The sequence below is a fragment of the Dendropsophus ebraccatus genome, chromosome 8 (genome assembly GCF_027789765.1).
Source record: "Dendropsophus ebraccatus isolate aDenEbr1 chromosome 8, aDenEbr1.pat, whole genome shotgun sequence".
Lineage (NCBI taxonomy): Eukaryota > Metazoa > Chordata > Amphibia > Anura > Hylidae > Dendropsophus > Dendropsophus ebraccatus.
The window spans coordinates 39750842-39766440 of NC_091461.1; the positions used below are offsets into that span (position 1 = coordinate 39750842).

The 15599-nt window shown below is 43.0% G+C and overlaps 1 protein-coding gene across 1 annotated transcript; it reads right to left on the reverse strand.

Annotated features, from left to right (window-relative positions):
- Positions 1–429: 429 nt before the first annotated feature.
- Positions 430–15103, reverse strand: CYP17A1 (cytochrome P450 family 17 subfamily A member 1). The gene is made up of 8 exons (XM_069980209.1): positions 14758–15103; positions 11747–11885; positions 9378–9607; positions 8849–8935; positions 6346–6558; positions 5608–5777; positions 3787–3890; positions 430–996 (listed from the first exon to the last, which is right to left on the reverse strand). The coding sequence occupies exons 1-8, from the start codon at positions 15070–15072 to the stop codon at positions 719–721; spliced, it is 1536 nt and encodes a 511-aa protein (XP_069836310.1). The 5' UTR covers positions 15073–15103; the 3' UTR covers positions 430–718.
- Between the last annotated feature and the right edge of the window lie 496 nt (positions 15104–15599).

Consider the following 15599-nt stretch of genomic DNA (forward strand, 5'->3'; position numbering starts at 1 on the left):
TATATTAGGAGTGAAAGCAAATGTACCACTAGCATATCGCTTTTTTGGGTTTTATGTGAATAGACCAGTGCCGGCGTGGGGATGCCAGTGCCACAGTCCTTTTTCACACACGGCGCCGGTCTGTTTCCAGGCACCACAAGCCAGCCCCCAGTGTGACAATTGGCATTCCCAATCAAGCCGCGTCACAGAGGGGAGGGGGTTTCGTCACACTAGGAGCCAGCTGGCCTGTATCCATTACTCCATCCACGGCTGGTATCCGGGAATAGACCGGTGCTGTGCGTAGAAACCGGGCTGCGGTTCAAAGAAAAAGGACTGTGGCACCGATATCCCTTTGCCAGTCTATTCATGTAAAAAACTAAAAAAAGTGATGTACCGGTGGTACATTTGCTTTATGTGTATAATGGGTATATGTGCTTATGTCTATCTTGTATAAATGCTTTCTGGCCTATGTGTAGACCAAGCTATGTGGCGTCAGATGTATATGCACTACAGAACCCATTTACAAAGCATATTTACAGCAATCTAATAGTCCCAGTGCAAGATGCAAGGTGCCCATGCTATTAATGCACAAACCGCCACTGCTTGATGTTACAGTAAGAGACTATGGACCATGTACACACAAAGTATAATGAGACTGACAATGCTAAAAACACATGGTACTGCTTAGTAATGTTAAAACCTCACAAAAATACTCCATTTGTGATGCAATGCCCAGTGTTTATGTAGCGATGTCAATGTTTTTCCAGACATCTCTCAGCTTTGCAGTCACCTTGAATGGTTTCACCTGAAGCACAACACCAAACTTCCCCTCCAGGTCTGGCAAAGGATCTCCATCTGGAACCTCCAGAATGAACCTCTGCAAGATCCATGAAAGAAAAAGAAAGATTTCCATCTTGGCCAGGGCTTCTCCAAGGCATACCCGAATCCCAGCACCAAATGGCAGGTAACTTTGGCTTGGTGAGTATACACGCTGTCCATTTTCATCTAAGAAGCGCTCTGTAACAGATAAGAAGTAGCAATGTGTAGTATGACTATATGAATTTGCCCAAGTCTTATAACCAATAGGATCAAAGTTGAGAAGAACAAGCTCCACCTGGAACCCCAGGTTACCAAGCCACAAAAATTAGTCTGCGATTGTGTGATCAATCTCTTCTGGACAACAAAACCAAAATCACAGACTAGTTTTATTAATGGTCAAACTGGAAACAATAAATAAATAAAAGTGTATACAAACTCTGCATGCCATACTAACATGATCACATAACACAGATACTAATATGATCACATAGGGATTTTCCAAGCATCTGCCTTGTACATTGGGTAAGAGTTAGCAAGCCATTGGCACCATCGCCATCTCCTGTTTAATCTGGGAAATTTGAGAAAGAGTTTTTTAGGTGATCCTGAAGACCATGGAAGGGGAATCTTCGGCCCTCTAGCTGTTGCAAAACTACACTTCTCATCATACATGGACAGCCAAAGTCAGGCAGGCTGAAACGTCCACTTGTCACATACAAAAGTACTAAAACCACTGGTCTGGGCTGCGTGTTATGCACTGTCACGGCACGTAACACGCAGACCAGTGCCAGGAGCGCTCAAAGCCACATTCTCCTTTGTGACGTTGAGAAACACCAAGGGCGGCACAAAACGTTGTCTACTTGTCGCATACAAAAGTACCAGAAGTTGTGCACCAGATAAGTACTTTTGTATGCGACAAGTGGACGTTTTGACCTGCCCGGGCCCTTACTCAACATCGCTGAGGAGAATTGGCCCTCCAGCACATAAGAAGTAGACCAGCGCCAGTAGAGCTCATAGCCACATTCTCCTCTGTGACGTTGAGAAAGATTCCACTTGTGGCATACAAAAAAGTAACAAAAGTTTTTCACTAGATGAATGTGCTATGGACTCTAATGGCCCTATTCCACAGGTCGTTTAGAGGAGCAAACAAGCGCTCTCAGCGCTCGTTTGCTCCTCGTTCCCCGCTCGCTGCCGCCGCTATTCAACGCGGCTGCAGCGAGCGGGTGAGTGCGGGAGGGGGCGGCGGGGAGCTGCGGGGGGGCTGCCCGGGTGATTGCTGATTGTCCGGGCAGCCCATAGGATATAGCAGCGTCTGCTGCCGATGCTCCTATTCAATGGAGCGACGGCATCAGATCGCTGCTATATCAGTCGCTTGTTTTTCAACATGTTGAAAAACAAGCGACTGCAACGATCAGCCGACATGAACGATGTCGGCTGATCGTTGCACTCTATTCCACCGGGCGATTATCGTCCGTACCGGCCGATATCGGCCGAATACGAACGATAATCGTTCCGTGGAATAGGGCCTTTAGTTAAGGATGATGGTTTGTAACCACGTCTATTAAAGAAAACAAGTGTGAGTATAACTATTATGTACTTGTATTTTAAAATGTTTAAAACAACTCAGAATGTTACAAAATAAGCAAATAAGTAGTACTCACCTTACCAATCTCTAACTCTCCCTTTCTGAAGCTTTCCCAATATCCTACTTATCTCTACTTTCTGGTGCATTTTGATGTCAACATGTGACTACTGTAGCCAATCACAGACCATAGGGGTCATTGCTGCAGGGAATGATTGGCTACATCAGTTACATGTGTTGAGAAGAATCAGGAGGTAAAGACTGGTGGCAGGACTGAGAGGCATCTAAGCAGTGGGGGATGAGTAAGGTGTAGAGATGAGTGAACCTTGAGCATGCTCGAGTCCATTCGAACCCGATTGTTCGGCATTTGATTAGCGGTGGCTGCTGAAGTTGTATAAAGCCCTAAGGCTATGTGGAAAGCATGGATATAGTCATTGGCTGTATCCATGTTTTCCAGACAACCTTAGAGCTTTATCCAACTTCAGCAGCCCCCGCTAATCAAATACCGAACGATCGGGTTCAGATGGACTCGCGCATGCTCGAGGTTCGCTCATTTCTAGTAAGGTGAGTATTACTTCTTTATTTATCATTCAATAATGTTAATAGGCCGACAGCACCTTTAAAGTAAAAGTAATCACTACACTTTTTGTTCCTCCATAAGAGAAAAAAAATACTGTAAAATATTTTATATAATCTTTGTAACTTGCTGTACAGACTAATTATTGGAGTGACACATGGCTCTGCAGCATACATACTCTTTGTATGCAAGGCTATATTCCGTGTGTATGAAATGAAGGATACAGGATTAGGTAAGTACTCACTACAGAGTTAGAAATCCCACTTGCATTAATATAACTAGACTGCTGGAGAACAGTGACACATATTAGGCTGGATAGGCCATTACAAGGAGGAATTTGTGCTCGCTCACATCTGACACTTGGCCACATATGATCCAGTGTGTCATCCTGCTTGATGGCTCTCTATATATGTGTTGATACAATACCAGCACACTTTTTCCAACTCTTTCTTTGGGGTTGACCTTTGACCCAGCAGTCTGGTGTCTTCCAGTTTTATGGTCATAGCTCACCACTTTAAGCTATAGTGTTTCAGAGTGCTGAAAACTAAGCACTTAGCGTAACGACTGATGAACTGATAATGTCGCGTATCCAATTAGGACCGTCATAAAGGCACGGATAATGAGGCCGATATAACTGATAGAGAGCAATGGTAACAATAATATGCATGTCTATGGCAATAAAGCAATCATTACAGATAGATTTTCCTGATTTTTATATCAGATTTTATCAGACTGGAAATGTTTCCTCTGCAGATGGTCATTGACGTGAACTCATGGCATAAAAAATAGTCATTCTAGGGGAAAAAAATTATCTTTAAATTTTTCCACAAACCTGGATTAAAGTCTTCAGGGTGCACCCATTCCTTGTCGTCATGATGTAGGGACCACAGGTTTATTACCACTCTGGCTTCTTTAGGAATGATGTATTCTCCAATGCTGTTATCCAAAGTAAAAACATCCATGTGACACAAAATACAGTAAAAATAAGTATAGACTGTAGGCCAGTTAATGGGAGACACTTGCCCTTTCACATTTGGCGCTTCCCTCTCTGGAAATTAGACACGTCATCCCTAGAGTGCAGCAGAAAATATTTTGTGGATCTGTTTTAGTGTAATGGTGCGACCCGTACAGGATCTGCAGCAGATCTGCAGCAGATTTGATGGCCCAGATTTGCTTTGCATTGAATCTGCAACTTCAAATCTGCTGCAGATCCTGTATGTGTGAACGTACCCTAAGGGTAGCTTCACATGCACGGTACCGCAGCAGATTTGACTGAGTGAACGAACACAGCATTAAATCTGCACCATCAAATCTGCTGGGGATCCGCAGCAGAAAATCCGTTGCGGCACGGTGCGTGTGAAGTTACCCTAAATCTACATTAGAATAGTAAAACCCAGTAATCTGGTCATCACTGCTGGATCATCTGATAGAAGGATCAAAATTTGGCTCAAGCAGCATAAATCAATGAACCCTCCCATGTCCTGGTAATAGTTTAGACTGGTGGAGGTGGAGTATATTCTTGGCACACCCTGGTCCCCTGATACCTGTAGATAGAGATTTGGGGAGTAGGGCTTATCTAAGTATTGTGGCTGACCAAGTTCATGGGAACTTTGTATTCTATAGCAGGACAATGTTCCATGCCACAAGGGCCATATAGTCATGTTCACAGACTCCAGACCTTAGGCCCTGTTCACACTACGGAATCAGTGCCACAATTTCGCTCGGAACCCCCGCCCATGGACTCGGCGCTGAATACCACCTGCTATCTCTTTCAATAGGAGGCTTGTAAGCCTCCGCTCTCTGCTCAAAGAATTGACATGTCAATTTTTTAAGCGGAGAGTGGAAGAGCGCCAGGCCTCCCATCAAAAAAGGTAGCAGCTGGAATTTGGCGCTGAGTCTGCGGGCGGGGGTTCCGAGTGGAATTTTTGCGCCAATTCCGTAGTGAGAGCGGGGCCTAACTACTATAGAGCATTTTCGAGATGGTCACAATGGTGCATAAGTTATTGTAGACATAACAAGATAAATCCAAACTGTCCGATTAGTTTTTCACCTAAGTGTAGATTCTTACAGCTTAAGGCTATGTTCCCACAATGTAAAACCACGGCCATTGTTTAACATGGCCGTTGTTTGCAGTGTCAAACAACAGCCGCTGTTTTACATGTTCCTGCAGCCGATACCGCCATGTATTTTTATTTGGATTGCAGGCACCTTTGGGTGTGTCTGCAATCCAGTTAGGCATAGCCATCTGTGCAATGTATGGCCATAAGTACGGCCATACATTGTGTGCACAGAGGGTTAACTACGGCTGCTGTTCGCCAAACTGCGGCCGTAAAAAATTGACTGGTTAATATTTTTCTACGGCCGCAGTAAACAACGGCCGTAACACACGCTGTGTGTGAGTACTACGGCCATTGTTGCATCTAAATCTGTGTTCACTGTAGCACTTTAAGATTACGGCCATTGTTTTAAAAGAAAACTATGGCTGTAGTTTTATGTATTTTTTACGCTGTGTGAATATAGCTAAAATATGGGTGTTCAAAACTCTACTCAACCCTTTACAGTGCTGCCTAGTAAGGCAGTGAAAATAAGTAAATATTTCAGTGCATTTTACAATGTCTTCCCACCATGCTGCAAAATTCTCATCAGTTCCTACCTGGTATCTTTCATAGCTACATGAGGAATGAGCAGAGGGGAGACAGGGCGAATTCGCAGAACTTCAGCTATGGTGGCTTCCAAGTAGTGCAAGATTTTCCTGTCACTCAGCATTGGATGTCTCCCAAATCCAACCTTCACATCCATCTCCTCCTGGATCTTCTTCTGTACCTGGGATTTGTTAAGTTTAGTGAGTTAATATACAGCATTAAATAAATTCCCTGGAAAACTGTATCATGCTATAGAAACTTGGGCTAAATCGGCGATCCAGAGGGGAAAAGTGTCAGAAAGTTATACAGATTTGTAAATCACTTCTATTAAAAAGATTAAAGTCTTCCACTACTTATCAGTCGCTGTATGCCCTGCAGGAAGTGGTGTATTCTTTTCAGTCTGATACAGTGCTTTCTGCTGCCACCTCTGTCCATGTCAGAGCAGTAGCACATTTCATAGAAAAACTCTCCTGCTCTAGACAGTTCCTGATGCAGACAGAGGTGGCAGCAGAGTGGAAAGAATACAAAACTTCCTGCAGGGCATACAGTGGCTGATAAGTACTGGAAGACCTGATATTTTTAAACAAAAGTAATTTACAAATCTGTATTCATAACTTAAAAAGAATTCTTCAGAGAACCCCTTTAAGCCTGCAAACACAGAAAAGGAAGACATTCTTTGTAAATCTGGGTAAGTGAAAACCCAATGGTACAAACTGCTTCCAAAAAATCTCTACAGAGAATTCTCCTACCTCAGGGTAGTGTAATAAATACACAAGTGCCCATTTCAGCACTGTAGATGTGGTCTCTACTCCGGCTCCAAATATATCCCCAACAGTCATCAGGATGTGATCCTCTGTCAGCCCCACATCATGGGATATATTACTGTTGTTATTTTCCATGCTGAGTTTGGCCTTTAGAAGAGCATCCAATAGGTCATTGATCGTTTCACTGCAAAAATTGGCCTGTAACATATACAAATAAGAGTCAGAAACCAGATGCCTGAGACACATCCTTACTTATTGTTATTAATAGTCAGAATAACAATGTTAAGATAAGGAAATAGTGCTGCTATGTACAGAGCACTAATCTGACAATAGAAGACTAAGCTACATTCCCTGTATTGTTATACACCAGGGGTTGGGAACCTTGGCCCTCCAGCTGTTGCAAAACTACAACTCCCATTATGCCTAGACAGCCAAAGCTTTAGATTTGGCTGTCCAGGCATGAGGGGAGTTGTAGTTGTAGAGCCAAGGTTCTCTACCCCTGTTATACACCATTGGCAGGAGAGACACTTTGAGCGGTTTTCCCATTACACGTACAGTGCTGGGTCTTCCAAGTTATAGAGGAACCTTTAGGGTAATTGTGGCACTTTAGTATGCCAGGATCCCACTGTCAAAGGACAAGAAAGTATAATATGACTGCATAATGTCCTTATTAATTATAAAGAGTGACAAGTGAGCAAGAGTTTTTAAGGCGTTATCCAGCAAAAATCTTTTTCTTTCAAATCAACTGGTTTCAGAAAGTTATATAGATTTCTAATTTACTTCTATTTAAAAATCTCAAGTCTTCCCATACTTATCAGCTGCTATATGTCCTGCAGGAAATGTTTTCTTTTCAGTCTGACACAGTGCTCTCTGCTGCCACCTCTGTCCGAGACAGGAACTGTCCAGAGCAGCAGCAAATCCCCATAGAAAACCTCTCCTGCTCTGTAATTTGTATCTTTCTACTCTTTTGCATTTCCAGGCTGGGTTCACACTAGTTATATTTGAGGCTGTATAGCAACCAAAACCAGGAGTGGATTGAAAACACAGAAAGGATCTGTTTACATAATGTTGGAATTGAGTGGATGGCCGTCATTTAATGGCAAATATTTGCTGTTATTTTAAAACAACGGCTGTTATATTGAAATAATGGCAGTTATTTACTGTTATATGGCGGCTAGCCACTCAGTTTCAACATTGTGTGAACAGATCCTTTCTGTGTTTTCAATCCACTCCTGGTTTTGGTTGCTATGAGGACCTGACAAGAGGACCAAATACTGCCTGAAATATACGTAGTGTGAACCCAGCCTCAAACTGTAAGCCTGCAAACTGGACATGTTGATGCATAGAGAGGACTGCTTAGCTTAAAGGAGACGTCCAGTAAAATTTTTTTATTAAAGTATTGTATTACCCCCCCAAAAGTTATACAAATCACCAATATACACTCATTACGGGAAAAGTGTTTTTCCCTGCACTTACTACTGCATCAAGGCTTCACTTCCTGGATAACATGGTGATGTCACTTCCTGGATAACATGGTGATGTCACGACCCGAATCCCAGAGCTGTGCGGGCTGTGGCTGCTGGAGAGGATGATGGCAGGGGGATGCTCAGTGTCCCTCCAGTGCCCTGTGTCCCTCAGTGTCCCCCTGCCATCATCCTCTCCAGCAGCCACAGCCCGCACAGCTCTGGGAGTCGGGTCATGACATCACCATGTTATCCAGGAAGTGAAGCCTTGACGCAGTAGTTAATGCAGGGAAAAAAGCACTTCATAAGCATTTCCCATAATAAGTGTATTTTGGTGATTTGTATAACTTTTGGAGGACAATAAAATACTTTAATAAAAAATTTTACCGGACTTCTCCTTTAAGAATATAATGGAGAGGACTATTTACACTCCTTCTTTTGTGGGCTTATAGCAGAGGAATGCAAGTAAAATGCTAGTAAAAAGATACAAATTGCGGAAATAGAATCAACTTTATTCTCCTGTGCAAAGTGTCAAAGACGTACACCCATGCCCCTGAATTGCTGCAAGCTGGAATTCCTCCTCGCTTCCCCTCCCATCACTGTCTCTGCATGGGAATGAGCTTTTCTGTACTTACAGCGGTAACAAGTCCCATATTGCAGCCCTTCCTGACTGTTCATTTTATGTCGTATGTATCGGCCCTAATTGTAAGGCGCTGTGGTCTGTAGGGTAGCTCAACTGTGCTACACATTTTTACCATAATGTTGTTGTATGATTATTGTATAGATGGGTTGGGAGGGGGCATAACATGCACCTCTTATTAACATAAAGAGAAAGTTGCACAAACAGTAGTTATTTATTGCTGGGTTATTTTAGAATTTTCTAGAAATTGTGTTTCTAGACATTTGTAATTAAAAAAAAATTGGAACTTGCTGGAAATAAAGAAAAAAAAAGGTTTGTGCAAAAATAAATTTCCAATGTATTTCATGTCTCAGTTAATTTATTTTACATCTCCCGCCACACTTACCTCATGCTCCTTTAGTTTCTTTTGGAGCAGCTGATCCCGAATTATCACTGACTTCCTCAATAAATCCAGGTCCTTATTTGGGAATATCTGACAACAATCAAGAAACATTTCAGTGGTTAGTTCTCTTTCTTGTTGGCTTTACACTTTCATTACTTTTTGTATCTAAAAACTACAACAAGTACAAGGGATCTAGGATACAATACACTGCACACCACTCAGTGTCGGGCTGGGGCATCTGGGGCCCACCAAAGGAAATAATCCTGGGGGCCCACCAATGAAGAACTAGTGACAAACTACATGTCAGTCAGTGTTAGTGCAGGTTCTACAGCTGGGAGCCCACCGGAGGATTCTCCGGTCCTCTGGTGGGCCAGTCCGACACTGACACCACTTTAATTGTCCATAGATTTTAGATTAGAGATAGATTGGCAGAGCTGAAATCTCCCAGCATTCCTGGCTGCCTTATTATTTCTGCTTGCCCTGGTAAGTTAGCATTCTGCACAGTACTGTCTACCTTGTATTATGTCTATACCTGGAGCCAGGGAAAGATGTCAACCAGACTGTCTTTTGCCACGGTGTCTACGATGCCTTGGCTGTAGTTTAGCATGGACTCAAACTCTTCATCCCCTCTGCTATATCTTGTGTTGAAACACAGCGAGCAAACCACATTGGTGACGGCTCGAGTGAGTTCTGGAGCCATGTTGAATGGATCGGCCTGGAGAGTATTCAGTGTCTGGCACAAGGAGGCAGCCTCACGAGAAACTACGATAAAGAAACAAGAGTCATTGGGTCATTTTGGCAAAAGGGTGATTTCGCACACTTTGTTGGAAAAAGATGACTGGAGAACATCTTTCGGTATAATTGTATTTCTATAGTGTCAACATGTTCCGCATCACTTTCAAATTCTGAAGGTACATACATTGACAAACTCAGAGATGACAAAGATACACATGTAACCATTGAGTCAAACATAAGGAGTTTGTTATCTGTTCACAAGAGTTTACAATCTATGAATCCCAAAGGTGCCAACTGTTGGGCACTGTATCTGGGGGTGCCCTGGGAGCAGTACTGAGGAACCAACATTTCCTGCAACACCTGTGGAGATCCCAATTACCACTGCTGTTGCATCAGTTGAAGGTGTTCCCCAGGGTCAGGGACTTCACCCTAGCAACCATGACCCATCTGTATTAAGGTGTGGCACCACAAGCCTTTGGAAATGACATAAGCATCCTCCCTGTAGCATGCTACATTGCCTATTCCTGATCACTTTATGATCTGGACCACCCCTGTTCTTGAAAATGCTTTTAAAGTGATGCTCATGGCTATGGATTCTTGGTGTACTTGCAGCTTGTCCTATTTACTTGAGCACCATTGCCCCTTCAGTGTCAACATTGGTGGATGTCCCAGAGTTCTGATACCTACTGATTATATAAAGTGATGGCAAATGGGAATAATCCTTTATAATGCATTGCATTTAACCTTTAGACCATAGTAGGTCTGCAACACCTTACCATCCTTCCCATTATCCTCAGTTTTATTGAATCTAACTGGACTAAGATAGAATGGACTAAGATAGGGCCCCATTATGATATACATACCATTCAGGAGAACTGAGGAGCTTACAGGTGTTGTCACTGTAATATAGTTGAAATTCTGCTGTTCCTACAAACTATGTATCCTATATCCGCTGATGAACAGTCAAGCACGGAAATGCATATTAGTGCTATGGAGTATTAATAAACACAGCACTATACAATCCCTGTATCGTTAGTGCGGCCATTTGAATGCATTGCTATTGGCTGCATATCTGCCGTTTACACAGGAAGATGTGTGGACTGCTTAAAAGATGCAATCAGTTGAGGTGCGGGCGTTTTCTGGCTTTTTGGCTGACTGGTGACACTTCTAAACGAGTCTATACTTACCATCCACGCTAGTTGTAGTCTGGCATCTGGCTTCTCTAGTCCTCTGGTTGTATCTTCAGGCCCTTGCTTCCTCTGGAATGATTGACAGCTGGAGAATGCAGGGCCTGAATATACAGCCAAAGGACTGGAGAAGCCAGATGCTGGATCACAAACAGTGTGGTAAGTATAGACTTCTTTTGATCTGGAAACTGACAGCACAGATATACACATATCTGTGGTCCGTTTCCAGGGCTGCACGAATGATCCAGCGATCATTTGTGCAGCCCGGGCGCTGGATTTCTCATTCCATGTAAGGGGACTGCATACATCATTGAGATCGCCGCTTGTTTGAAGCCCCTGCAACCGAGAAATCTCCACGTCTAAAAGGACTTTTAGGCATTGTGATGCCCCCCCCCCTTACTTTTTGCATCTTCCCTACATGCATAATAATCTTTTGTCCAATCAACTAAATATAATTATAGTGGAAAAGTAAATTCTGGGGTAGACTACATTATAATAAATGTTGTTCACATACAGTACTATAATATTTAACCACTAGATGTCACCAGAGCAACAAATGTTTAACTATTTCTACATCAATGCAGCCCAGGTCCACTGTGGTATTGTTGTAAAGTATCATCATGTATGTTTTCTCTATGGCGGGGATTGGATGACTTTAGCATCAGCTGACCCATTATGCATTACATTGAAAAGATATGTATAATAAAATCATAAATAATATGATATCATGGATTATAATATTGATGTCTGTAGTTTGAGCTGCATTCTCACATTTTACCACAAGAGGGAGCACCACATACAAAGATTATGGGAACATTGAGTTAGATTGAGCAAATTATATAATATATATTATAATATATTTTTCATGATCATTGACAAGACCATGCATTCATACATTCAAACTATGTTTTAGGGCTACTGTATCAGGCCTGGAACCTCTCATACATACTATACATCTATAGTCATTTTCTATACTTACTAATTTGCTCAATGGCGGGAGTCCCTTCACCAAACATGCAGAGAGCGGAGTGCACCATTTTACGGTGAAACTTCCACGTGGGGCTGTAGTCGGCAAAAGCAATATCTTTGGCATCTCTTGTCAAGATATCAGTTGTCACCTTAAAGGAAAGCACATCATTAGTAAGGATGCAATACCTGATACATGGCATACACATATACATGATGGACAGCATATACATAATCTGGATGTTATGCCGCTCCTTTCCTTGTTAGCAACTTACACGTACATGGGTCCCAACAACCAATCAATTTAAAGCATATGTAATAAAATAGGATCAAATGCAGAAGTTTTGTTTCTCACAAATTTACAATTAGCTTCAGTGAAGTTTTATTTGTGTATGCCTTTAGAGTCACATTGAGTAACCAGTTCAGAATTCTCTTTAAAGGGGTACTTCAAAAGTTATTACTCTTCTATTTAAAAAAAAATCTTAAGTGTTCCAGTACTTATCAGCTGCTGTATGTCCTGCAGGGAGTGGCATATTTTTTTCCAGTCTGACGCAGTGCTACTGCTCTGGACAGTTCCCATCACTGACAGAGGTGGCAGCAGAGAACACTTTCAGACTGGAAAGAATACACCATTTCCTGCAGGACATATAGCAGCTGATAAGTACTGGAAGACATTTAAATTGAAGTAAATAACAAATCTATGTTAGTTGAGATAGTAGTACCCATTTAAGACAACGGTGTATATACTCAAATTAATACGCTTCAAAAGAACATGAATTGAATAAAGAGGTCTTGCAGGTAGAGTCCTTGCACTCCCCTTTATGTTATCTGTATGGTATCTTATAGATTGTTTGTAAAACTATACTACATCATGCTAAACAGACATGGAAACACAGATCGGTGTTTCTATGCTAGTACCTGCAGAAACGTAACCAAAAAGAATGTTGAAAGATTTTTGAATGCAGCACAGGACTGTAAGGATCAGTGCAAGACAGAAAGCAATATTCAGTAAACATTTATACCGATTAATCCGACTGGCAGGGGTAAAGGCCCCCATTTACCTTATACTTTCATTGTGAGGCAGGTACGGCCAGTATAGGGTATATGGGGCTCTCCCGAATTACCACTGACAGGATGGAGAGATGTCAGTGGTGATAAGGATCAGGCATTTAGGAAAATAATTATCTGACCCCTTTGTTCTAGGAGAGATAAGTCGCAGCCAGCTCCAAACAGAAAACTGTGGGGAAAGTTCCGGTATATAGGATGGACGGGCACCAGATGGGATAGATAACTGTTTATTCAGCTGTCAGTTATTGAAGGTGTATGGAGGGACTTTCACCAATCAGCACATAAAAATGATGGTTGTTTCTGGAAACTGGAAACTAGATCCTCATTGATCGAACATTAGCCACGTACAATGGGTGTTTAGAACTTAAGCGCCTCCGGCCGCTGCACAGTAAATTAACGTCGCTGCAGCCTATGCTTATGCCAGAAACTGCGCCTGTGTCATTCCTGGCAGGTCCCGGCTATCACTGCTGGGGACCCACCGCAACTCTCAGCACCGGAGCCGCGCTCCGGTGCTGAGAGTTAACCCTATAGATACTGTGGTCAGCACGACCGCAACATCTATAGGGCTCCAGACACAGAATTCTCCCTCTACAGAGGGAGAATTCTCTGTCCACTGTCCATCGGGGCTCTGAGAAGTGATCGCAGAGCCCCGAGGTAGCCATTGAAACCGGAACCCTTAGGCTTCCGGTTTCCTGTCTACGGAGGCCAACGAGGGGAGGTAAGCAAGGGCGCGCGCTGGGGGGAAGGCAGGGCGCGTGGCCGTGCGCTCTGCCCCCTCCCCTCTTTCCCCTGCCTCTGTCACTAGATTGTGACAACGGCAGGGGACAGAGGAGAGGTGGCAGACATAGGGACATCAACTTATGGGATCATTATGATGCCATAAGCTGATGTCTAAAAATGACCTGGGCATTGAGGAATCAATGACCCATGGTCGTGAAAGGGTTAATGACATGTTGGCAGCCTAAATAATTATAGCTCTAGTTATGAGCAAGCCCAAATGCCCTCTCTTCAGCAAGCCCAAATGCCCTCTCTTCAGCCAAAGGAGGAACCCCCAAGAGAGAGGCGGGAACCCAATAAAGCAGTGTTCAGACTGATGAGGCTGTGCTTACATAGTGACATCTGTCAGTATAGGTGCCATAAAGGGGAACAGTGAGGTGGCCTCCTTTACCATTCTCTTGTCCCATTTACAATACTAGTTGAGGCATTAGGGTATGTTCACACTGAGCAATAAGCAAGGAATTTTAGAGGAAAGTTTTCTGCTTGAAATTTCTTGTCTATTCAGCTCTGGCAGAATAGGAGCAGAATTTGAGCTGAATTTAAGCCCCATTGATTTCTATAGGATTTCTCTAGCGGAATCCGTCCAAAGAATTGGCATGTGAAAACCTTGGGCGGAGGGTGGTTCTGCGGTGGAACATTCCACGTGGAAATTTTTCCGTGTACACAGCAGAGCGGAAATCCCATTGAACTCAATGAAAAATTGCTCTGCACCAATTTTTTAAGCGTGGATTCAGCAAGGAAATTACTCGGTGTGAACTGGCCCTTAGGGTAAACCCACAGTGGCCCGGGCACCTATCTGCAAATAGATGAGTGAAGGGTTACCATTGTTACCATGTAGTTCGGGCTGCATTCTGTCAGCTCCACAATAGACCTGAAGTTTGTTCTACATATTATATGACTCCTTCCTGTACTACAACTTGTCTGTGGTCCTTCACCAAAGAAAGTTACATAAAGTAACAAGGCCTCCCGGAGATAATAATGTTTAGAGTCGTCTGAATTTAATGATATCTTGAGTTCGGCCTTGAAGCGCCGTCCATGTAACTGAGCGTTAGCATTACGACAACCCAAGACCTCCAAGTTTCTCACATTCCCGAGACTCTGACTATGATAACTGATACGTATGCGATACTTCCCCTCCATCCTGTATTCTTGCCATTGGACTGTATCTAAGCTACTCACCGTGCGGGGTCTTCCAGCAAACGTTTTACCCTTCTTCAGCAAAACCTCCCGGGCATCTTCATGGTTATTCACCACAACCACATAGTGGGAACCCATCATGAAGGAGTAGAGGCTGCCATACTTTTTCTGCAGGTTAGAGAACAGGATGTGTGGAGGGAGGTGATTCCCAAGGTGAAGTAAACTCCCAATGACAGGCAATGAAGGTAAGCTCTTGGGATACTTTGCACATCCATGGCTTCTTAATCCTCGCCTCCAGATAGAGATGAGAAGAAGCCCAATGGCTAGAAGCAAAGCACCACCAAGCCACACAATCATGCTGGGACCTCCTCCACCTTGGAATGACCAATTCACATTACAGCTCTAATAAATATTGCTGGGATTTTCACACCGACCAATCACTGCTAAGAGATCTTTAACTCCATCAGTGCTGGACACTGAGGATCCTGCCCCACATGCCTTTGCCATATTTTCCATAGTTTACAATACGTAGATTTAGCCCTCAGTAATGATAGTGGAGGACAGACAAAGGAATTAGCCTTATTAGACTGCAATATTACTTCTTTAGAACTTTTAAATTAAAGGGGTATTCTCATTTCCGCTAGATTCTATCTACAATATAGGGGAGAACTAGCAATACTTGCATTCTCAGATGTTTGGAAGCCCCATAGGGAATGAATGAAGTGCTGAGCACTCTCCGTTCATTCGGGGCTACGATTTTAATGTGCTCTCAAGTTTAGTGGGAATCCCAATGGATAGAATCCCAAAGATCTGCTTTTTATCTCCTATTCTGTGAATAGAAATGAGAATGATCCTTGTATTCTGGAGAAGAAATAATTATTTTA

Coding starts and splice junctions, on each gene's coding strand:
- CYP17A1 (XM_069980209.1), bottom strand. CDS start 15,072: ATGATTGTGTGGCTTGGTGGTGCTTTGCTTCTAGCCATTGGGCTTCTT. Junction 8,936..9,377: donor ACATCTTTCCCTGGCTCCAG/GTATAGACATAA, acceptor GATTGTTGTCAG/ATATTCCCAAATAAGGACCT. Junction 5,778..6,345: donor ATTTATTACACTACCCTGAG/GTAGGAGAATTC, acceptor AACAAATCCCAG/GTACAGAAGAAGATCCAGGA.